The sequence below is a fragment of the Charadrius vociferus genome, unplaced genomic scaffold (genome assembly GCF_000708025.1).
Source record: "Charadrius vociferus isolate BGI_N301 unplaced genomic scaffold, ASM70802v2 scaffold423, whole genome shotgun sequence".
Lineage (NCBI taxonomy): Eukaryota > Metazoa > Chordata > Aves > Charadriiformes > Charadriidae > Charadrius > Charadrius vociferus.
Genome location: NW_009648149.1, coordinates 2,151,957 through 2,175,544, shown reverse-complemented (window position 1 = coordinate 2,175,544; position 23,588 = coordinate 2,151,957). Strand labels below are relative to the sequence as shown.

Below are 23,588 nucleotides of genomic sequence, written 5' to 3'. Positions count from 1 at the left end.
CGCCGGCCTCGTGGGCCTCCCCCGAGCCCCAGCCTTTTTTTTTTTTTTTTCTTTTTTTTTTTTTTTTTTTTCCCTCCTCCTTTCCTGCTTGTTATTCTGGCAGCTAAGCCAGCCGGGGATCGGAGGCGTTTTGAGGGCTTGCGTTAAGCAGCTGGTAACCAGGCTCGTATTCTCCTGTATTTTTTTTCAGGCTCCTTGGAAATTGAGGAATGCAATTCTGCCACCATGATGGAAGGTAGGTGATGATCTGAGCATGTCTTTGGGGATGGCTGGAGTTTTTTTAAAAGCGACGGCGGAGGAAGGAGGACGCACTGAACCTGTGCGTGTGAATCCTTTTCCTTTTTTTTTTTTTTTTTTTTTTAAATAATAATAATAATAAAATTCTCCCTAATCCCAATCGGACTGAAGCACCCTGCCTGCTGCCAGCGAGCTGCCGGATGCTGATATAATATCCATCCCATCGGATTATTTGCAATTCCATCCCCAGCCCTGTGTAGGCAGTTTGGGGGATGCAGACGCCCGGTTAAGCGGCGGAGCCGCCGGTCCCTCTGGCTGGCGAGGCGGCAGCCTGGGCAGGGAGAAAGGAGATGGGTCGGTTGGCATTAAGGTCCTTTAAGCGTTATTTTATCCTCCGCTTTGGAAACCCACTTTCCCAGCCTGCCATGATGGACAGAGGATGAGTTTAAGCGTTATCTGTACGCGCAGACCGGGGGCTGTGAAGCCTGTCCGTGACAGATGGGATGCTGTGGTTTTACAGCGTAGCTCTATGGATGAGCATCTTTTCAGTGGGAAATAAGAATATTTGAATTTAAGGTAATTTTTACCATGTAGTGTCGCTGGTTTGAAGATGCAGGCGCTGGAGAGGAGGAGGAAGGAGGGGGGGCAGGGGGGGGATGTTGGGTTGAGGCTTATTGGAATAAAAAAGGAAATGAGAAGGAAATATGGGCTCCGGGCACAAGATTCTCCAGGCAGCGTTGTGAGACTGTGCGTCTGATCATGTGTGGGAAAAGCCCCTGGGCATTTCTTAAAGAAATTTTAACCTATGTTGTTTGTCTCAGCCATATGTAAAGCTTTTTTTTCCTTTTTTTTTTTTTAAATGCCTTCTGGAGTAATCTGCAGGGAAAGGAAGGCTATTAAATTTCTATTTTAATTTTTTTTTTTTAGATTCTTTTAGCAGAATAGATACTTCAGAGCCAACAAGATCAAAATATTCTGTTGACTTTTTTTATTTTTTATTTTTTTTATTTTTGGTAAGGCCCTGTGGCCGAGGCAGAAGTGCCCACCTCGGCAGGGCTGCGCGGAGCCGCATCCAGCGCCGGGCTCGCGGCGCTGCCGGCATGCTAACCAGGCAGCTGCCCGGCCTTCCCCGAGATGACAGGCAGAAATTGGGCTGCCTCTCGGTGTTTCCCTGTAAATCCCGGTCTGCCGCCCTGTCCAAATTAACCTAGAAAGGCGTCGGGCTCCGTGTAACCGAGATGTCTTGTATGAACTTAAAATATTTGCCTAACCTTGGAAATTCGGGTGCTGAAATGTCCATGTGTGAATCGCTGCTTGCTGGGTTTTCTTTTTTTTGTTCGTTGGTGTTAAGGGAATGAGTGTCGTCGTCCTTTGATATGAGGAAATGCCTTCAGTGTCTTCTCTAATATTGCTGATAAAGTCTGAAGCAAAAGAGATGTAATTTTAGGCCGTGCCATCAAACTCATCCTAGCGTGCTTACGTACATGACACACTGGGAACCAGGCACAGAACCTGGGCAAAACAGGGTGATTTTAGAGAAGATGTCATTAACGACATGGTTTCTCTCAAAAGTGCCCACATTTGTGGAGGAATTAGCGTAGATAAATTGAAGTTGGACAGTGAAATTCTCAGTTTGGGTTATTTAACTGGTTTTCAGGCTGGGTGGGGGGAAGGCGGTTGGGTTTTTTTGCTTGTTTGGAGTTGGTTTGATCCGAGGGCTGGAGCCCCTCTGCTGGGAGGACAGGCTGGGAGACTTGGGGGGGTTCAGCCTGGAGAAGAGAAGGCGAAAAAGGGAGACCTCAGAGCCCCTTCCAGTGCCTAAAGGGGCTCCAGGAGAGCTGGGGAGGGACTCTTGACAAGGGCATGGAGTGATGGGACGAGGGGGAATGGCTATAAACTGGAAGAGGGCAGGTTTAGATTAAACATTAGGAAGAAGTTTTTCCCTGTGAGGGTGGTGAGGCACTGGCACAGGTTGCCCAGAGAGGTTGTTGAGGCCCCATCCCTGGAGGTGTTCAAGGCCAGGCTGGAGGTGGCCTTGGGCAACCTGGGCTGGTAGGAGGTGTTCCTGCCCAGGGCAGGGGGGTTGGAACTGGATGATCTTCAAGGTCCCTTCCAACCCAACCCATTTGATGATTCTATGGTTTGTTTTTTGGTTTGGTTAATTCCTTGAGGATTTTTGCCTTGCTTGGTGAAATGCCCGGGGTGAGGCGTTGTGTGGGAGCCTCGGCCATGCTGGCCCAAGGCAAGTGGGTGCCGGCAGGGAGGTTGGCCAGGGCTGGGGCTCCTCCGCCTCTGGAGTAGGTCGAATTGCCTTTCCTGAACCAGTCTGGTATTAAAAAAAAAAAAATATTATAATACTACTACTAATAATAATAATAACAGAAACTAGCCACAAAAAGTTTCTCCATTATCTGTGACTTATTAAACTACTTAACGTGTTGTTCCCCAGCTAGCTAGTGCATGCGGGAACCAAGAATGGAAGTGAGAAAATAGCATTAGAAGAAATAATTGCTGCTTTTGAGGAATTTTTAAACCGTTGGAAACTGGCTCTCTACGTGGAATAGTGAAACTTTTGTGACCAATATCCTGCCGAAACATTGGCACCTTGCAGAGACGCTTCGTTTTAATATAAGAACGCTTTCAAATGTGCTAAGCTTAATTTGATCTGAAACTTTTAAACCTGTGCGAAAAAGCTATAGTTCACTGCAGTAAACCTGCTAAAGGCTTTTTTGTTAGTATTGTAATTATTTAAACGACTTGTGTCACCAAAATGTTGGATGCTGTGCTGGAAGCTGAGGCTGGAGCTCGGGGAGGAGCGGGGCTGTGCCCACCCGCCATGTGCCGGTGCCCCCGGTGCAGCCCCAGCACCCCCGGGGTGCGGAGCATGGGGCTGTCCGGTGGGATGGACCTGTCTCGGTTGATGGTTTTGGATCCTCTTCTGCAGGAACAAGAGTATTTGGCTCCTTGGGAGTGGTGGAGGACACGCAATTTGTACTAGTTTGTGCTGAACCCAATATGGAGTATTTTCTCGTTCTCACGGTAGATGGGGAGGAAAAAGTGCCTGTTTTTCACTGTATGCTTAAAAATCACAATGATATCTAAAAAAATAAAAGTGTGGACACTGTCTCAAGAAACCGGTCCTTGCTGGGAGGAGGACAGAACACATGCCACACGGTGTCTCAACCACCAGAAGCAGATGGTTCTTTGGTGCCATAGCACGGTGGGGTGCGGTGGGCACAAGTGTTGCGGTTGCTCACAGTCCGTGTTGGGGATGGTTTTGCTGTGCTTGACCTCGCTCCCGCAGGTGGAAAGTAGGTGTCGGGGCTGGAGACCAAAACTCCCTGGCTTTGAACTGAACAAAATTAACCTGCAGCAAAACTCTATTGCGTGTCAGCACTAGATCTGGGACCCAAAGAGCTGCTGGAAAAGTCCCACCATATGCTGGGAAAGTGTCTGCATGTGTGGCAGTAGATATGAGAGGTGTTTAGATGTTCCCTTTGATTGTAAAAATAACTCCCGGTACTTGGAAATGCACTGGGCACGTCGTTAAGGTAAACATCCATGCACGAGAACAAGTTTATCTCCTTTTTTTTTAATCCATCTGTTGCATCTCCGATGTACTGAAGGTATTTTATCCAGCTTAATTAGGTTTTGAAATCACTGCTGCAAGGTGGCACTCGAGCTGGAAGCTCTGTGATGTTCGCAAAGATTAGACGACCGTGTGGCTGATGGGAGCAGCTGTGGTTACATTAGAGAACGTCATGGGAGGTGGTACCTGCATTTTTCCAGAGCCTGAACCAGGCATTTGCTGGGGAGAAGCTTTCCCAGAGTGGAAATGTCTTTAACTCTCTTCTCCAGGCTTTTTTTGCACCTGTTTCTGGGGAGTTTGGTCACTCTGGGAACTTCCATGGATGACTGGTTGCATCCAAAATGGCAAAAACTTCCTTGCGTCATCTTTTAGCAGTGGGTCTCTCCATGTTTTCATCATGCTGAACAGGCAGTACCGGGACCAGAGGCACATAACAGCATATAAAAAAGCCTTTTTCTTGATTAAACAAGAAAATTAGCTTCAATACACTTTAGGTGGTCTCGTCTCAGTAAATGGTGTATCTAAATGTGCTTAGTGTTGACCCCATCACTCGGCAAGGAAACAACCTGCTAGAAACATTTTGTTTTTATTGGAGAAAGCCAATTGTAGGTTTGAGGCAATCGAGATAAATTCAGGCATGGATGGCAAAACCATGCCGGAAAATATGCAAGGACCATAACACCAAATTCAGACCTGTATTTTCCAATACATTGTTGGAACTTGGGCTTGCGAAGAGGCTCAGGGCTTTGGCTTGCAGGAGCATCTCCAGCCAAATGGGGGTTCGGGAAGGGAGGTGGTTGCAGCAGAAATGGCAAGGACTTCTCTAGCTCTCATTTTCATGGGGTTCAAAATCAGGATGTGGTTAGTGTGTCCAGCCCAGAGCTGCTCAGGGGACAGTGACACGCTCCCACGCTGCATCGTGGTGCTTCCAGCGACGTCTCGTGGGCTTCTGGCTGGATCTGGGCTGGCCAAACTGGACCCGAGGAGCATCCCCGTCAACTTTGAATGAATTTATTCAGCAGTCCCGAGGTCAGGAAGCTGAATAGGTCGCAGTAGCAACCTCCAGTCTATGGGGAGGGGAAAAAAAAATAAAAATATCCCTTTTTGCCAGTGTCCAAACTCTTCCCACTGAGCTGGTTTGGTTTTTTCCAGCTCTAGTCCCCCGGCAGTGTTTCTCTGTGCTAAGGGAGGGAAGAGATAAATGGTTCTAGCTCAAACCCAACAAACACCAAGTGAAAGGCCCCATGCAAACCCTGGGAATTTGGGAAATGCTTTGGATTGGGGCTGGTGGCGCTTGCCAGTTAAAATCTGTGTGGTGCCAAAGCGGTGGCACTGAGGATTTAGACCAAAATATGAGCGAGGCAGCAAAAGCGGCTGTTTGCCTCCCACCTAAAGGGATTGATGGGATGTAGTGGCTGAAGCAAAACTCAAACATGGCGTTTTTTTGGGGGATAGAAAGGATAGAAAATCTGGCAAAACCCAACAACGCCACATGATGCAGGTCTGCAGAATGCCTCCTTGGAGTCAGCCCCAGTTTAAAGTGAGCCCTTGTGCATCTCGAACATTGGCATTGGGTGCCCGAATGCAGCAATTTGGGTTTCTCTTCCAAGGCAGACACTTTCTGCATGATTCATTGGCCTTATTCAAATTTTGAAGGCACTGTAGAAAAAAAAATACAGGTTAAATCAGTTTTCTGTTCTTCTTGAACCTTCACCACACGATCTTAAGCAGCTGAAGGTGGAAAAACATGGTTGTGTGTGGAAATACCCTTTCCTAAGTGCTGGTGTTGGGGCCGTGAAGCTGTCGGTAGTATAAAATGTGATTTATCCAGCACTTGTGCCTGGGATCCCACTGCCGGGATCTGAGAGGGGAGAGTGAGGAGGGAGAAGGCAGATCTCCTCCCCAAACCAGCAACCTTAAACTATTCAGATGTCCAAAACTTGGTCTAGCTACTTGGAGAGACTTTCAAAGCCGCTGAAGATCCGTCTGTCTCTGGAAAGTCGATGGGGTTGCGATGCTGACTGCTTCCCCGCTTGGATTGTAGGCGAAGCTTATGTGTGGTGGCATTCCCACTTTCTGTGCTGGTCCAATATAGCCTTTTTTTTTTCTGGTTTGTTTGTTTTACTTCAAGAAGACAGTGTATTTGAGTTTCTGCAGGTTCGGTAGGAAGAAGGCGAAGACCTGGCTGATGGTTTGTTAGCGGTGCGGGTGGTTCACACGCAGTCGTATGTGGTACAGCCCTGTTTGCCTCGTCAGCTATCGAACAGCCTCGGCTCTTTGTTTTTAATAGAAGTTCAGTTGCAGGCTGATGTTTCTGGGGGCTTTTGAAGGTTTTTTGCTTTATCTGTGTGAGTGAAAGAGGCGTAAGGCTTGCAGGGGTTACAGCTACGGGACTTTTCTGCACTTACAGCCTCACAGAACGATTTATTATAATTTTCAGTTTAGTTTTGGGTATTTTTTTTTAACTTCGTAGATGCTCACCAGCCAGCTGCCGGTGCCAGCACGTCTGCCCAGGGTGTGTGAGCTTTCCTGGGAGGAGGCATGGGATTTCAGGGCTGTCCTTTGGGAACAGGCACAGAGCTCCTACCTTGCCCTACAAACCCCCGTCTCCTCCACTGCACACCAGTGGGCTTCAGCACGGAGGAAAAATTCCCTACTACGTCCATATTTACATGGGATTAGTGCTGATAATCATAGAATGGTTTAGGTTGGAAAGGACCTTGAAGATCATCCAGTTCCAACCCCCCTGCCATGGGCAGGGACACCTCCCACCAGCCCAGGTTGCTCCAAGCCCCGTCCAACCTGGCCTTGAACACCTCCAGGGATGGGGCAGCCACAGCTTCTCGGGGCAACCTGCCCCAGGGGCTCACCACCCGCACAGAAAAGAACTTCTTCCTCATATCTCATCTCAATCTCCCCTCTTCCAGTTTGAAGCCATTCCCCCTTGTCCCATCACTCCATGCCCTTGTCAAGAGTCCCTCCCCAGCTCTCCTGGAGCCCCTTTAGGCACTGGAAAGGGCTCTGAGGTCTCCCCTTTTTGGCCTTCTCTTCTCCAGGCTGAACCCCCCCAACTCTCCCAGCCTGTCCTCCCAGCAGAGGGGCTCCAGCCCTCCCAGCATCTCCGGGGCCTCCTCTGGCCCCACTCCAACAGGTCCATATCTTTCCTATGTTGGGGCCTCCAGAGCTGGAGGCAGTACCCAGGTGCGGTCCCACCGGAGTACAGTAGAGGGGAAGAACCACCTCGCTCACCCTGCTGGCCACGCTGTTGATGCAGCCCAGGATATGGTTGGCCTTCTGGGCTGTGATTGCACATTGCTGGCTCAGGTTGAGCGCTTCATCAATCAGGAATTGTTTGAAACCGGTGCGGTACCAGGACTGGAAAACCATACTTTGCAGCCCATATTAGCTGGGAGCCGTTCCTTATGCATCCCAGCCTTGGAAAAATACCCGACTTTGGCATGTCTGTCTTTCCACTGTTGGAACTGTTCAGCCTGGAGAAGAGAAGGCTCCAGGGAGATCTTATTGCGGCCTTCCAGTGCCTAAAGGGGCTCCAGGAGAGCTGGGGAGGGACTTTTTACTGGGGGCTGGAGTGACAGGACGAGGGGGAATGGCTATAAACTGGAAGAGGGCAGGTTTAGATTAACCATTAGGAAGAAGTTTTTTGCTATGCGGGTGGTGAGCCCCTGGGGCAGGTTGCCCCGAGAAGCTGTGGCTGCCCCATCCCTGGAGGTGTTCAAGGCCAGGTTGGACGGGGCTTGGAGCAACCTGGGCTGGTGGGAGGTGTCCCGGCCCAGGGCGAGTGCGTGGGAACTAGCTGGTCTTTAAGGTCCCTTCCAACTCTAACCGTTCTGTGATTCTATGACTCCGTGTTTTCTTGCAGTATTTGATAAATAGAATTGGCCATGCCACATAACTACTGTTATTTTGACTGAGAACCAATGTGCTCTGACCATTGTTTACTTGCTAATATTTATTTTTAATAACTTTTGCTTTGTGTTTGGCCCTGCCTATGGCAGGGGGGTTGGAACTGGATGATCTTCAAGGTCCTTTCCAACCTAAACCATTCTGTGATTCAATGAAATAATGCCTTTCTTTTTTGCGTGTTTTGTTTGTTGTTTTTTTTTTTTTTCTATAAGTAGAGTTATTGAGGAAAAAAATATATCTCTTAAAATCCTCCACCTACGTGTTTCAGGGAATGTAAAACATCATCAACTCGAGATTAATGTCCTTGTGTGTGGGATGTGTGGAAATAATCTCGCGGGGAGGTTTGGGATAGGTTGAGGCGAGGAGGCCGGGCGGAGCGGGGATGCTGCAGGCGGGATTCGCTGCCTGCCCTCCATCGCCCGGCTCAGGCCGCAAGTGGAATTCGCACAGCCTCACAAATATATTGGTTTTCTAAAGTCGGATCCATAGAAATCATTAAAGATACACCTTGTTGTTAGAGCTAATTAATAATTAATAGATAGCAGGCTTTTAAGCGCATGCATGCGCATCGGTGGGCATTTGGTTACTTTGTGCTTCCCTTACAATACCTCCCAGCATCGCGCCTACGGCCCGGGGGGCTGTATCCCGTGCCCCGCTGGTATTGCAGGTACCACCAGCTTCAAGAATAAGCTCATGGCTAAAGCATCAGCCTGGATGCATTTTTCGATGGCTTAACTAGAAGCTTTTGTATCAGCTGAAAACGAAAATAAACTTGGGTGTTATGAGACAGTAAAAAAAAAAAACCACAAACAAAAAAAACCCAAACAAAACCCAAACCTATCAAAACCTTCCCTGAACCACCTCCCTGTGACCAAGGTCTGGGTGGCCCGTGGATGGATGCAGACCCACCTCTGCGTCCTTCCTGAGGGGCTATTTTTTGAATTCGCTATTGCTGGGAGCAGCACGATTAAAAATAAAAACGATCTTCCCCCCAGTATTTTGCTGTCAGCAAATAAGTTAATAGATGCGACGCTGCTGAAAATGGTGCTGTAGCCACCACGTTACTGGCGGGGTTTGCTTGGAGCTGGTGGCTTTGGTAAATATGCCTGATAATGAGTTAATCTGGGGCACCTTTAGGTCGCTCATAAGGTGCCCTTCCACATGTCAAAGGCGGACTTAGTTTTTAAGATGGTTTATTGGAGTTTTGTAGGGGTTTGTCCTGTTTTTGGTGTTAGTGGAGAAGAAGCGTGTGGAAGTTGTTATTAATAAGGTCATTTATCTTCATGTTCACCTGTGTCCTCTCACCTGGGGACCTGGAGCTCCTTCACACCACGCGGTTCCTCTGCGGGGGAGACAGATGGGTGGAAGAAGCTCCATCGGTTTTGTTAAACACTGCCTGGAAATGAAGCCTTTCCTCGGGTCAGGTCTCCTGCTCTTATTTTTAGTTACGCTACTGCCACGGTTAATCACTGCTTTAAAATCAAGGTGTTCGTTTGACGGCAGACCGTGGGAGGAACAGGATGGTTAGAGGAACTGGAAAGACGTGTCTTGTCACCTTTTATTTTGGGTGTAAATCTTCATCATATGCAAATGTAAATATTGCAATTTTCTTATTTATTTATTTTTTTAAATGACTAAATTCAGAGCAAGTGATGCTTTTGCCTGGCAGCTCGCCCGGAGTTGTACCATGTCCCCAAGGAAGTGGCTCCCTTGTCATGCAGGTGGCAAACCTGCTCCGCTAGCCTGGGTGTCCTCTTCTCTGCTTGGGACATTGGGAGTTTGTGGAGGGTCACACAGATGTCGGCTGCAGCGGGGTGGCCGTGAGGGCGAAGTCGTGGGGTGATGGAAGGCCGTTTCTTAGCATCACGCCTAGGCAAGGCTTCTGGTGGGATTAATAGGTCCTCGTGTTCTGTATAAACAGCATGAGTGTGAAATTGGTGCGTTTTTCATAGAAAATGGTCAAAATAGTTGCTGGGAGTCTGTGGTGCGCGTGGAGGGGATGGGTTTTAAGGAGATGCCTCTTAAACAAGGGCTGTGAGATGGGACCCGCTGTCGGCCATGGCTCCAGCCGAGGAGCAGACGTAACAGCAAAGCCTTGTGAAGAAAAGGAGAGGTTTGCAATGGGATGATTATTATTTTTTTTTTTTTTTTGGGGGGAGGGGAGGGTGGTCGTGGAATATGAGCATGGGGGATATGTGTGCAGGGAGCTGCCCCACCAACAAGCCCAGTGCCCTCTTGCAGCCACCCCGGGGCCAGCAGAGGTGTCTGGGAGCACCGTCGTCTCCTGTTCCTTATAAACCAAAAACCCCAAACCCCCTAAAAATAGACATCTGAGTGTCGTTTGGGAGGGAGAGCCTGTCCTGGACAACTTGTTAAATAGCACAGCAACCTTTAGAATTGCATCTGGTGTTTTTGTGCATGTGCCAGCCGTGAATGAAAGCCACAACTGTATCCAGATTTAATTTATTGACAATATTGGTGGAGACGTTGGTGTCCTGCGTCCCTCGGTTGTTGCACACCCTGGGTCTCTGAAAGTTGGGATTAAAAAAAAAATAAAATTATCTAATCTCTGCGGAAATCAGGCGGTGAGCTGCATTACTGAGGTTGGTGAATAACCTGTGAGCCCCAATTTGCATCCTTCTGATGCAAATTAATGCAAGTCCTTCAATGATCAACTCCATTGTAGAAAAAGAATGAATTGATGTCCCGTGTGTTGCGATGTGTCCTGATGATGCTGCCTCTTATTTTAAGGACAGACTCTGGCCTGGTCCCCGAGCTTTGTTTTGGGACTGGCTCTGAGCTGGGCAGTCCCACCGTATGGGTAGAGCACTGGGTACCGGTCTCCCCGAGCATCCCTGCGGTGAGATGGAAAGGTCTGAGCTCCTTGCTGCGCCCAGATGCAGTGGTAGTGATTGTTGCGATGGGTCTTGCCGCGGGGAGAGCCTCGACCTATACTTACATGGGATATATATGGAATATATTTATATTTCCATGGCTCAGGGTGTCTTCCCACATGCTGGGGCTGCAGTTAAAGGCTGGGGTATCGCCCTGCGCTGCGGGCACAGGTTATCGGAACTGAATTGTGCATACAAAGCAAAGGGGTCAGTCTAAGGCCAGACATCAGTTTAATCTCAGGTACACTTAAATAAGCCGTTGTGCGTTCCCTCACCATAACGAGTGCATGCCATTCCCCAGCCCTTTGAACTCCTGACTCCCACTGCTGCGACGAATATTTGGGTGGTTTGCAAAGGGAAAACGGTGCAGACCCAAAGGGAGTGGGAAAGATGTGAAGGTCCTGGGATCCCAAACCCCTCTGGATACGCGGGGGTGGATGCTCGCTGCTCCAGGGCAGGAGCAGAGCCTGGCACGGAGGCTGCTGCTCCAGGGCAGGCAGGACATGTGGGCCACCAGCCACAAAACCAGAGGTGGCCACTTGGCCACAAGGCTTTCGCGAAGTTCTTCTTCATGTCTAGTAGCTGGAATAGGATACGTATTTTTAGAAAGGGGATGAATGTTAATTCAAAAACTCCTTAGGCAGAGTTCACCACAACCTGTTCAGAGACTTAATTACCCTCATGGTTGAAAATGTGACTGTATTTCTGAATTGGCCATGGGATCTTGTATTACCTCTGTACACTGGAGTGCGGATCCCTCCATCACCACGTTTTCATTCCCGGGGTAGGTGCTTGGACCCCAACGCAGCCACTGTCAATGTGGTTTTGGTGCTGTGCTGAATAAATGAAGCTCCTGCAGGTGCCCATCTCCTGCTCCTCCAGCATTTCAGCTGCCCTCATTGCTCTCCCATCGGCCATGTGCTGGCTCTGGGATCACTCCAGAAGAGTTGGGCACTGGGGTTGGGCACAGCAGATAAGCAGGACAAAGCCCAGGTGTGATGCCACCTCTCTGCTCCTCTTTGGCCTGTCCCTGCTTGATGGTGGGGCTTGGTTTTAGTACAAAACTTTTGATGTCCTGGGTGGTGACCAAGAGCACCATCGCTGGACGCCCCAGTGAATGGTGGTGTCTACCACATCTCAAAACAGCATTATTCACAAGGGTCAACAGCCTTGGGAGCTTGAGCCGCAAGTGACCACTCGTACAGTAGGAGAAAATGATCCCAGAGCAATAACTTGTGATGTTTTATTTTTATTCAGACTTATTTGTGATCTTGTTTTAGGCTCTCAAACACTGTTGGTCCTTCAGTGTCTTCCAACTGAAATTTCTGATAAGGAGCAAACTTCTCAGCATTTATTTTTATTAAAAAAAACCAAAACAAACAAACCACAACAAAATGCAAAAACACCCAAACCCCACAACAAAATCCAACCCCACAACTGTTGTTGCTTGCTTTTGTTTTCAAGTATCTCCTTTCCAAAGCCACAGGCAAGAAGCCAACAGTGTTCTGCTCCAGCAGAGAGCAACAGAAGTGGCAGGGGGGGCACCCTCCCCTTTTTCCCCCTTTTTTTTTTTTTTTTTTTTTTCATTTTCTGACAGGGAGAAACTGTTGTAAGCATGTGGAAGGTTGTAATATGTGTCTGTGGGACTTTGCTAGCCAGTTTTTTTTTTTTTTCCAATAACTTGGAAGCGCAACAGGGTAGAGTAAATTCACATAGGTAGACAGTAAGGACCTTTAATGCCTGGCTAGCTCATTAGCTTTGTTAGCCCCGCCCCCCCTCATGGCAAAGCTAAATATAGTGGTTTAGTGACAGTTTGCACTGGAAACTATTGGTTTACTGGGATGAAAAATTAAGTACGGTGAGATCATGTGGCTGCTGAGCAGAGCTGGGTGCGCATACAGCACTGCGCCTCTTCAGAAGGGACATCGACTCTTTGTTTTTAAAAATGACTTTATTTTGAGGTAGCAAAGCAAGTAAGCTCTCTCAGGTGACTCCCCCCGGCCTTTTTGAAGGGGTTTTCCAGCAGTTTTTTTTGAAAAATGAATTTCCTGACTAGTTAACACGTAGATTTTGCTTGTGCAGGGAGAGCACTAGGTCTGGGGAGCAGCTGGTTTCTGGACCCCCACCAGTCAAACATCAATCAATATTATTGTCATCAAAAAACTTCAATTCTAGGTATACTTTCTCGTTTGAAACCAAGGCTCATTCACAGGTCAAATGTGCACCCCATTGTGTTCTTGCTGGGAAGCGCAGCTGTCCCTTGGCCCCATCTCCAAGGGTCCAGTGGCGGTCCCTTTCCCGAGCGGAGGGTGGTGGTTTCCATCAGTGGGGCTTGAGACAAAAAGCTTCTGTACGTTGTGCTGTTAAAGCCCGGGGGCTGTTCCTGCTCCCTGAGAAGCTGCCATGGCATCCTCCTTCATTGTCCAAATATGAATGTGTGGTGGTGTCACTGATTTGACGCAAAATACGCTGATCTGGTCTCAGGATGCTAGATGTGTAGACGTGGCGCTTAGGGACATGGTTTAGTGGTGGACTTCGCAGCGTTAGTTTTGCTGTTGGACTCAATGATCTTAACAGTCTTTTCCAACCAAAATGATTCTATGATTCTCTTTAGAAAGAAGTTCTCCATTGGTTTCTTTTTTTTGTTTTTTTTTTTTGTTTTTTTTGGTTTTTTTGATACAAGAGGAGCTAACCTGTGAGAAATGCTTTTTTTGGTTAAATTGCTAGGAGTGTCTTCATTGCGTGTTTCCTGGGAGCTGTGGTCCCGGAGGATGTCCCCGTGCTGTGAAGGATGGGACATCTTGGTTGGTGGAGCCAAGTGCTTGAGGGGGATGGTCCCAGCAGACACATAGGAACCACATGTGAACCACAGTGCTTACTGGGGACAGGGACTTGGAGAGTGTTGTCAGAAAGTCTAAAATAGGGTAATTTAGCCCTGCTAGGAAAAGGAAACTTTGGGAATTGAGGGGAAAAGTAAACAGCCAGTCAACTTGAAATAGAGAGAGGTTTTAAAATTATTTCCTCAAGGGGATAAGAATGGTAATTTATTGACTGAGAAGACAGACATGTGGTAAAAAGACCCAGCATGCATTATTTATTTCACTTTGCACAGAGGATGGGAGGCTAATGTCAGAAATAAATACCCTCAAAAAGCGGAGGCAAAAAATAGAGGGGGACCACAGCAGAGCAAATACAAAGGTATTTGTGGTGCCCAGAGTCTGGTGAAGCCCACAGCCTCGCCTGGGCCGGAGACTGACGTGAGGCTGGGCAAAACAAGTGCTGCTGGCTGAAAAATGAATCTTTCCTAAAATTTGCTCTACAGAGGTAGCTGAGATGCAGCAATTTAAATTAAGAAAGAAACCAGGTAACGGTGGAGGCAACGGTAGGTTATTGATTGCCTGTGGTGACCTTCAATGGTGATGGGTTTGTGGCTGGAGCCTGGTGCCTCCAGGGCCACCACGGCAGGGAGCAGCAGAAGACCTTGTCTCCTGAAGGACTTATGTTCCAACCCCTGGCCAGGGTCGCTGCGGAAGGGGCTCCCTCGGGGCTGCCGACACGAATGGTGCCACCGCTGCCCGACTGCCGCTTGCTGATGGTCCATCCTCTCTTCTCCAGAGTAATGTCTGCAATTAGACTTGTAAATGAAGGCGGTTAAAATATTAATGTCTGTATCAAGGCTCGGTTCCTCGCCGCATTATTAAGCCTGCTGAAAGGCTGGCAGTGAGCTTTAATGCAGAGGTTGGTTTAGGTAAAGCATTTGAAATGTTATGAAGACGTGTGCTAATTTAATTACGTATAAGATGGGCAAAACTAAAACTAACATGGAATGAAGCAGCGCAGTTACTGAGATGTGACTTCTCTGCTACCGAAGCCGTGGCAGTTGGGAATGTCTGTTATTTTTTTTAAATGGGCCAAACGTGCCCGTTTTCATGTAAAATACGCCCTCGGTGCAGCAGCTGGGCCCCAGGTAGGTGCAGGCTGCTGCTGCGTCAAACCAGGGGAAATTTCTGGGTTGACCCACAGAGAGCGTTTGGGACGCTGCTGTTGGGGTTATTTAGTTGGGGCTTGATGTGGTTACACCCTCGCTTCTTAAACTTTAATTTACTATTTGACTCTTGCCTCTGGGTACGACTCGGAGAATTCAGTAGTTTTGTCTTGGCTTTGGTTTTGTTTTGCTGAGCGAAGGGAAGATGATTACTTCTTTAATAAAGCAAGCCAACACCAAATACCAAGTCCTTTGGCTATGACGCAGCAGCAGGTTTCCACATCTTTGGATCCGGCGAAGTAATTCAGTAAAAGCGCGCAGGTTTGTGTGCAGTGGGGAAAGCAGGTTGCTCGAATCAGCTCTCAGCTATGTGCAAAAACAATCCACACAACCAAAATGAAAAATGAAACAACAAATGAAAAACCCAAACCTACTACTGATTATTACTTATTTCCCCACTATTTCTCCCGTTTCTTCCTTCTCAACCCCTCCCCGCTGATACTTTGGTCTTGAGTTTCTGGCGTGGCAATAGATAACGTTTATCTTCACGCACAGACTAAGCAGAACTAATTTCAATTTTTTTTTTTTTTCATTTAGTCATTGCAAAATAGTGTTTAAGACAAAGGTATTCTCACTGACGTTTCTCCTGTTTGAGAGGTGTGTTGCTTTTATGAGGCTCATCCTCCCCAGCGAGCAGTTCTTCCTCCAGGGAACCCCCACCTCGGTATTCGGGGGGTCCAGAAGCAGAAGCTGCTTCCACTGCATGGGGACGGAGGGTGAGGGACCGGGGTTGGGAGAACAGGCTTATTTTTTCTTCTAGAGTTATTAAGTTTGTAGTATAGAAAATAAGGTACTAGCAGTTTTCAAAAATAGAGTTCAGAAAGCTCCACAGTGTTAAATACCGATTCACACTTCTCAGATGCCAATTGTTAAGTACACCAGGGGTAAAAAAGGGTAATAGTAAAGAAGAGGTGAATAATGCCCCCCGATTCAGAGAGCCGTTTGTGTTTGACGTGAGACCCCTGGCACACAACGGGTAGTTCAGCCTTGGCTTGTGGCTGCTGTGAGTCTTTGAGTAAGAGCATTCGAAGCCATTTGGCTTGAGGACTAATTGCAGCATGTGAAGCTGTCATACCTTGGAGGGGCCGGAGGCTTTCCCTGTGTTTGGCCTCCATGGGCAAGGTTGGTTTTGTGGCCGTTGATGTGCTTTTTAGGCATTCTTGCTGCTGCAGAGGTAATAGCACATGAATTGGCACACGCCAGGGGAGGTTTAGATTGGATGTTAGGAAGAATTTCTTCCCCGAAAGGGTTGTCAAGCACCGGAACAGGCTGCCCAGGGAAGCAGTGGAGTCACCATCCCTGGAGGTATTTAAAAGATGGGCAGATGTGGTGCTGAGGGACATGGATTAGTGGTGGACTTGACAGTGTTACGTTGATGGTTGGACTCGATGAGCTTAAAGGTCCCTTCCAACCTAGATGATTCTAAGATTCTACTGCTCTGGGCTGTTGTGTGTGAGGCTCGTTGAGGAAAACCTCCCGAAAGAGACAGCAGAGATGTCAAATACATCTGTCCACAAACATTTGAGTCTAATCTCCAAGGATGTCCTGCTGGTCCTTGAGCAGGATGCGTGTGTGTGGTGTTTGGTGCTGCCATCACTGGTGTTTTCTCCAGCTTGTGCATGTGATGGGCTCTTACTGGTGTTACTCTGCCCATTCAAAGAGCATAAACTAAACCACCGTTGAAGGTAATATATGGCCTTTCCCTTTTGGAGACCGGGGACAGGCCACCTCTGCTTTGGCCATGTAATAACTGTGCAGAGGGAAGTCAGCTGTTGATCTTTACACCACCGGCGAAGAGCGCAGTAGGTGTTTGTGGGAAGGCAGGTTTCATGCCTGTCCTTCTCTGATGCTACGAAACTGGCAGTGAAGCTCGAGCTTTGTCCTGACCTTTGTGCAACTCAAAGCACAGTTTTAAGCTCAGATTTAAAATGGAGCCGTGCTGCCCCACAGTGCTGGGTGGGCTGCCGAGGTGGGTCTTCCTTTCTGTTTTGGATGTGATAAGAGGGAGAAGGCTTTGGGAATGTAGTTAGGGACTTGCATAACTATTAACGGTACATGCTTGAGAGCATTAATGTTCCTCCTACGAGTAAGGTAGGAAATCCCTGGGGCGAATGGATGGGGAGAGGGCTCGGACGGCTCTAGGGGTTTAAATCCTTCCCCTCTGGTGCTGCCATTACACATCACACCCATCTTTGTCACTCTGGTGCTTACGGTGGCCTGGGACCTCATCCTCAGTTTTGACACCTCTGGCAGCCCTGTGGTTGATGGGAATTCTATGGCTGAAGGCTACGGCACTGCTGGGCAGAGTTAGTACGGGTCAAAGGAGACATGTTCCCAGTGTGCCCCGTACAATCTGTGCAGTGAGGTGGGGTGCCTTGGGACTTTAGGAAATCCGTCCCCAGCTCAGCAGCAAGTGGGTGACCAGCCCCAGCCAGAGATCTACAAGAGGATGGGTCTGGAGGGGTGAGAAGAAGCTGGGTGTCCTGCCCAGGTGTCCCTGGAGGTGTTGGGTAGAGAGTGGGGACAGTTAAAAGGAGTGAGCTGTGTTTTTCGGTGACGCATACAGCCCTTCGTGCTGGTGTCACCCAGCACTGCTACCACAAGGCCATGCAGCTCTCTGGGTGTTCTCACCGGAGAGCGGTTTGGATCTGTTACCCAGTGCTCCTTGATGGGGAGAGGTGGGATTTGATCTCCGTGTTAGGTACTGCTTCAGAGAGCATCACCCGAGTGGTGATTTCGGCTCCTCCCTGCTCTGAGCTATCCTTTGAAGCCCTACATGGATAAGCTCTATTTTCTTCTTTGGTGACCGTCTTTCTGCCGCCTCGCTGCCTCTTCTCTGCTTTCTCTCCCACTTACTGTCACCTTTTCTCTTCCAGCAGTAAATCTGTCTTGTCCTGTGAGGTTCCCCTGAACTCGTAGTGTTTCCATGTAGCATTCCCTCTGCGGACAAGGTCTTACAATTATTATGATTTTTTTATAAGGATGACTTTTGCCGGGACTGGTTTCATAGTGCTTCCGCTCCTAAAACGATCTGAAACGAGGTTTGAGGACCAGAACGTGCAGTCCCCTTCCATGCACAACCCTCAGCTCTGTCCCTGCACTGTCAGATGAGGAATTTTTAACAGCTCTCTGGGCTGGGGGTTGACCGCGTCAAGGGAGACATGAGTTCCCCTGAGCTGCAGCCACCCAAAAGCAGAACCGTTCTGTAAAATCGCCACATTGTCCCCCACCAAACCATGGACCTACCTGGTGTCACCAGCAGCCAGTGCCTGGCCCTGGTGCGGGCAGTGGTGTTTGGCAGGGGACCTGCTCCCACCGGCTCTCGACAACCATCTCCAAAGGAGGCTTTCATTTTTGTTCTGCCTTTCCTAAATATCCCTTTCCCCCCCTCTATCATTACCATTTTAAGCAGATGGTGGGCCCATTATATAACTGAGCAGAAGGCTTCATTGCAAAATTTAGCCAAATCGGGTGCTTCTTCAGATAAGACTAAACAACGACTCGTTTCTGGGGTTGTCGGCCCTCCCTGTTCTACTTTGAGTTTGGAGGATGAAGTTATTCTAGGGGGTGAGATCAATGGAAGTCTTCCCCAGTTATTAATAACTTGCTGGAGCCTTGAAGAAACTGTAGGAAAGCCGAAAGGCAAAATCTAGTAAAAAAAAAAAAAGCTGTCCACGCAAGGTTGCGGGATGAGCCCATGGGGTTCAGCATCGCTCCCAGTTGCTTGTGGTGCCCTTAGCAGCTGAGGGCATATGGATCCCATATGATTGGGGTCTATAGGATCCCATAAGGGGTTCCTTCATCCCTGACCATGTAATGCTTGCTTTGGGCAGAGGAGGGAAGTGCACTTGTTGTGATTTTCACAAGCAGTCCCTATGTTTCCCAATTCACAGGGGGGAAATGTCCAACCCAAAGCACCATGAGCAATGCCAAGGAGACCTGCTGGAACCTCTCCTGGTCCTACCCTGGCTGGCTTGGTCCTAGTGTTGGCCCAAAACCCACCTGGCCATGGGGAATCGAGAGCCTGAAGCACCCCTTTGTATTTTGGTAATATTTAAATCCAGCGGGTTTTGATGTGCTGCAGAAATTACAAGGGGTAGTGGTTTTAAACTGAAAGAGGTGAGATTTAGATGAGATATGAGGAAGAAATTGTTGCCTGTGCAGGTGGTGAGCCCCTGGGGCAGGTTGCCCCGAGAAGCTGTGGCTGCCCCATCCCTGGAGGTGTTCAAGGCCAGGTTGGACGGGGCTTGGAGCAACCTGGGCTGGTGGGAGGTGGCCCTGCCCAGGGCAGGGGGGTTGGAAAGAGATGTCCTTTAGAGGTCTCTTACAACCCAAACCCTTCTGTGATTTTTATGATTTTAAATCTAGTGTTTATAGTGCTTGTTGCATGTTTCAGTCAAGGCCCAGCAGATTAGGATGTTCCTGGGAAAATGGAAAATAATTTCAATTAAGTGCATGTTCAAAGCAAGAGGCAGACCAAGGAAACCTGGTCTCCCCCAAAACCATCAATCTAATGAACTGTGCTGGGGCACACAGCTCTGGGGAGGAGCACTTATGTGTTCTTGGGGAGTCCAGAGCCAATTTTGGGGGAGCTATGGGAGATTTGGCTCTTTCAGCACATCATTCGAGGTAGAAGCTTGAGGGTTTTTGTTGAATCCTAAATGATATTTTTTAAGAAGATGGGTTTTAGCACAAGCAGAGCTCTGTGCTTCTGGTAGAGTGCATGTTGCTTGAGCTGTATCCCACTTGTGGCAACCCCGATTCGTGCTGCTGAGCGCCGTTTGAACCTTCGAAAGCCGTGTCACACCACTGTGCCGGCAGGCGTGTGGCTAACGGGACTCCTAATGAGCGCGCTTACCTCTCCCGTCAATTAAAGGTCTCCTTGCCGCGCAGCTGGACTCGGCACAAGGTGCCCGTGGCTTCTTGGCCGAGCTGGCTGGGCATCCAGTGAGGAGGCAGCGGGGCGCTGCCAGACCTGCATCCCCCCAGCAGCCCTGGGGCTGTGGTTGGTGATGGTCCCTATTTGTTGGATGATGGCTCAACTCTACTTTCCAGGAGGTTTTGGGGAAGGAGCTGCTGCCAAGCAGGGACCTCCTGTGGTTCCTGAAGGCTTGACATGGCCTTTTGCCGCAGGTGGGCTCGTTGCATCGGTGTGAACCGCTGCATTTACCCCTCCACAGCATCACTGCACCTCGCAGCTGGGTCTGACCCATGGCATGTCATGTTTGGGTAACTTGCAGACCAGGGCAAAACCTCCTAGGAGCTCCAAAAGGAAGAGGCCAGAAATAGCCGCTCTAGACTCAAGGTCCATGGTTTGTTTTGGGTCCTTTGGCCATCAGGATCTCCAAATTATGCTGTGACCTAAATTAATTGTTATTGTGCCGCTGGCAGTGATTGCGTGACAAGCGCATCCGGCAGCTTCCGGCCACAGCCGGTTCTCGTCGGTTGGGCTGGATGGCCACCACAGCAGAAAACCATCTCCATGAAAACCAGCTGGCCGAGTGAAACGTGGGGGTTTAGAAATGCTCCAAAATCCTTTCCTTGGTGTGCTTGCTGCAAGCGGTTATTAAAAAACCCTCTCCTGGATATCTCTTAGGCTGGAAAAGAGGGATAAACTCGTGGAAACCTATTCTCCTCCATCTGTTTTTAGAAGCGGTGTGGTGGTGGCCACTGCCCCAGTGGGGTTGGTGGCTTGTGGGGCTCCCTGGGCATCCTGCTTCCCAGCCGGCTCCAGCATCGTTGGTACCAGGCATGGTTTTAAGCACCGTGCAGATCAAGAATCAGCACAGAAGATAACCAATCTCAGGGTTTAAACTGTGTGTTTTTTTGTTTTTTTTTTTTTTAACACCGAAGTGGAGTTTTCCCGCTGCGGATTAGTACCCACGTGCAACACAGCAAAGGGGTGTATAATTAAGACAGTAAGCTTAGAAATATTAACTGTGAAACATGTAGTCACACATGCTGAGATCAAGTTAAGCGAACAAATAAAAGGCATAAGCAAATGTACACACTACCTGCAAAGTCCTGCTGGCAGTTCCTTGGGTTTGGGTCTGTCTTTTTTTTTTTTTTGATCCTTATTGATGAGTTACAGCTGACCAAGGGAATAAGGAATCTTTTGGAGGACTTATTTGAAGCCTAATGTTAATATTGCATTCTTATTTCTATTCCTTCTGTCCACAGGATTGAAAAAACGTACAAGGAAGGCCTTTGGTATACGCAAGAAAGAAAAGGATACTGATTCCACGTAAGTCGATGAGATGTAAACCGCATTAATGCGTAATGATGCTGGGGAGAAGTTGATGCCAGTGTGCCAGGACAGGAAGGAAGTCGGTGAATCACAGGCATTTGTCATCCTTGGGTCAAGTCTTGTAATAACAAATACATTTAAGCCGTTTCCCCTTGTACACCCGGTGGCCAACAAATTAAGGTATTTTCTCAGTGGCGCTGCAGAGATAATAAAGCCAGTTGTCCACGTGTTTGCGATTGACGGTGACAGTTAGCGGTGATCAGAAGAAAATTACTCCTCTGAGAGTTTCAGTGGATTAATCTCTGCCCAAACTACCGATTTGCCCGTCTGCTGAGATCCTTTTAGATGCAAATTCAATTTAAACAGATGCCTGCGCGGGCAGGGAGGGCGGCCGTGGAGCGAAGGACCGCGCGGTTGCCGGGGGGGATCAGGACGGCAAAGGTGCATGGGGCTCACAGAGCGCATGCTCCTTCTTGGCTTCCCAGGAAAACATCTGGCAGGGATTTTTCCGCCCACATCTGGTGGGGGTTCTCACCACATCTGGCAGGGGATGCTGTGCATGGGTGCGGAACCACTGGTGGGGCGCTGAGCCCAGCTCACAGAGGGCTCTCGGGTGGCACTGATGGGGTTTTGGGGTTAGATGTCCCAAAGCAGTGTCCCACTCCTGCACCTACAGCATCCTCCAGGTGATTCATGTCTGGCACAGCGAAAACCCTATGAGTTTTTTTCTAGTTCTCTTTTTTTTTTTTTAAAAAATTTGTTTTCCTGAGCTATTTCATATCTCGGCGGCAGTGGGTGAGGTTTCCCGTGCGAAGGGGCAATCACTGCAGCTATGAGGTCTGGCCACGGTCCTGGGGCCACAGCAAGCCTGGCTCCACCGGCCCTTGCGGGGCTTTGCCCACTGCAAAAAGGGGGTCCAAAAATATGAGGGAACACAGAGCGTATCTCAAGAGGGCTGTGCAGCACCGAGCTGTTGTCCTGCGGGCAGAGGAGGGGTTGTCACCAAGAATGGTGGCTGTCCATCCACCCGCCAGGTGTGGGACGGCCAGGAACTCCTGCTCCAGCTGCGTACAGCTTCATTTATAATTTATCAGAAGGATGGGCAGGAAACAGGCTGCTTCTCAGCTTCTGCTGATGGAAAATCAATGGAGCCAAGTCTAGGTCCTGCCTTTAGCCAGCACTGTGACTTCCACGCTTGCTTGCAGCAGCCTGCTCATCCCAGAGGCTGGGGAAGCTGGTGGCACGTGGGGAAGCTGGTGGCACACGGAGATAACGAGTCCTGGGGAGTTTGTGATGGTAACAAGCTCACAGAAAGGCCACTTTGGGGGAGATGCTGCAATTAGCAAACAGCAGTGATCAGCACGTCGCGGGGTCGCATTGCGGTCATCACCCCAAATGGCTTTGAGCGTTCTCCAAACCCCTCATCGTAGCTGGCATGGGGGTCAGGAGGAGCGTTGAGGGGTGGTGGGCTCAGACAGAGCTTCTGGTCCCCCCCTGCCATGACTGGGCCACTGCAGCCCCTGGCCTGGGCAGTGGGTACTACGGTGTGGGGTCCCCAGAGCTGCTGCCTGGCTGCTGGGGAGATGTGGGATGCGCTGGAGCTGCAGGGCGGTGGTGAAGGACATGCCACCCCCTCCCTCCATCAGCTGAGGGTCTCCACAGCTGTTTCTGGCTGGGCTTTGGGGAGATGAGCAGTAGGTGACATTCCCTGTGCTTAAGGGAAATAGGGGCTCCAGGAGAGCTGGGGAGGGACTCTGGATCAGGGAGGGGAGTGATGGGATGAAGAGGAATGGCTTTAAGCTTAAAGAGGGGAGATTGAGATGAGATATTAGGAAGAAATCCTTTGCTGTGCAGGTGGTGATCCCCTGGGGCAGGTTGCCCCAAGAAGCTGTGGCTGCCCCATCCCTGGAGGTGTTCAAGGCCAGGTTGGACAGGGCTTGGAGCAACCTGGGCTGGTGGGAGGTGTCCCTGCCCAGGGCAGGGGGTGGCACTGGAGGGTCCTCAAGGTCCCTTCCAACCTAAATTATTCTGTGATTCTATGAAATATGGAAGAAGAGGGGATCTCTGCTACATCCAAAAAATTTTGGAGACGTTTGTGCAAGGAGATTAAACACACGATAAGAGATGGGAGGCAGACGCATATGAATTAGTGAAGTTCAAAGGTGTTATTCTCCATTAAACCAGAGCTGGACGGGCAGCAGCTCCCTGCAGGGTTTCGATGGTGCCCTGAGTCAGACATTAATTTGTGGCAAAATCTCTGGCAACACATAAAACTTGGGAGCGTGTGGGAGGTGGAGGAGCCTGTCTGTTTTTCATAAACGTATTTGTCTCTTCACTAAATAACTTAGCGTCCTTAAGACAGCGTTTAAATACGGCCGCTGAGCCTGCCATGCTGTTTGCTGTGACTGAGGTCCAAATCCCATAAACGGGCGGGGATTAGGATCCCTGAGGAGCCTCATCAATTTTCAAAATCCCTTCAAAAGCGAAGCGACTGTGCTTCTCGCAGAAGAAAAATCTGTAAACGCAATTTTTTTTTTTTTTTTACTGTCTTTACTTACTCTTTACTGAAGAGGACGCACACCCAGGGTAGGGCTGTGGCCGCGGGATGGGTGCGAGGAGGAACCCGAGCCACCGCCTCCGCCCGGAAAGAGC

General features: G+C 49.2%; 1 protein-coding gene across 1 annotated transcript in view; it reads left to right on the top strand.

The window, feature by feature from the left end:
• The first annotated feature begins 225 nt into the window (after positions 1-225).
• Positions 226-23,588, top strand: part of SGIP1 (SH3-domain GRB2-like (endophilin) interacting protein 1) — a 61,776-nt gene continuing 38,413 nt past the window's right edge. The window contains exons 1-2 of the mRNA XM_009884003.1: positions 226-235; positions 20,870-20,933. Of these exons, the coding sequence (XP_009882305.1) occupies positions 226-235; positions 20,870-20,933 (74 nt within the window). The remainder of the gene's footprint in view (positions 236-20,869; positions 20,934-23,588) is intronic.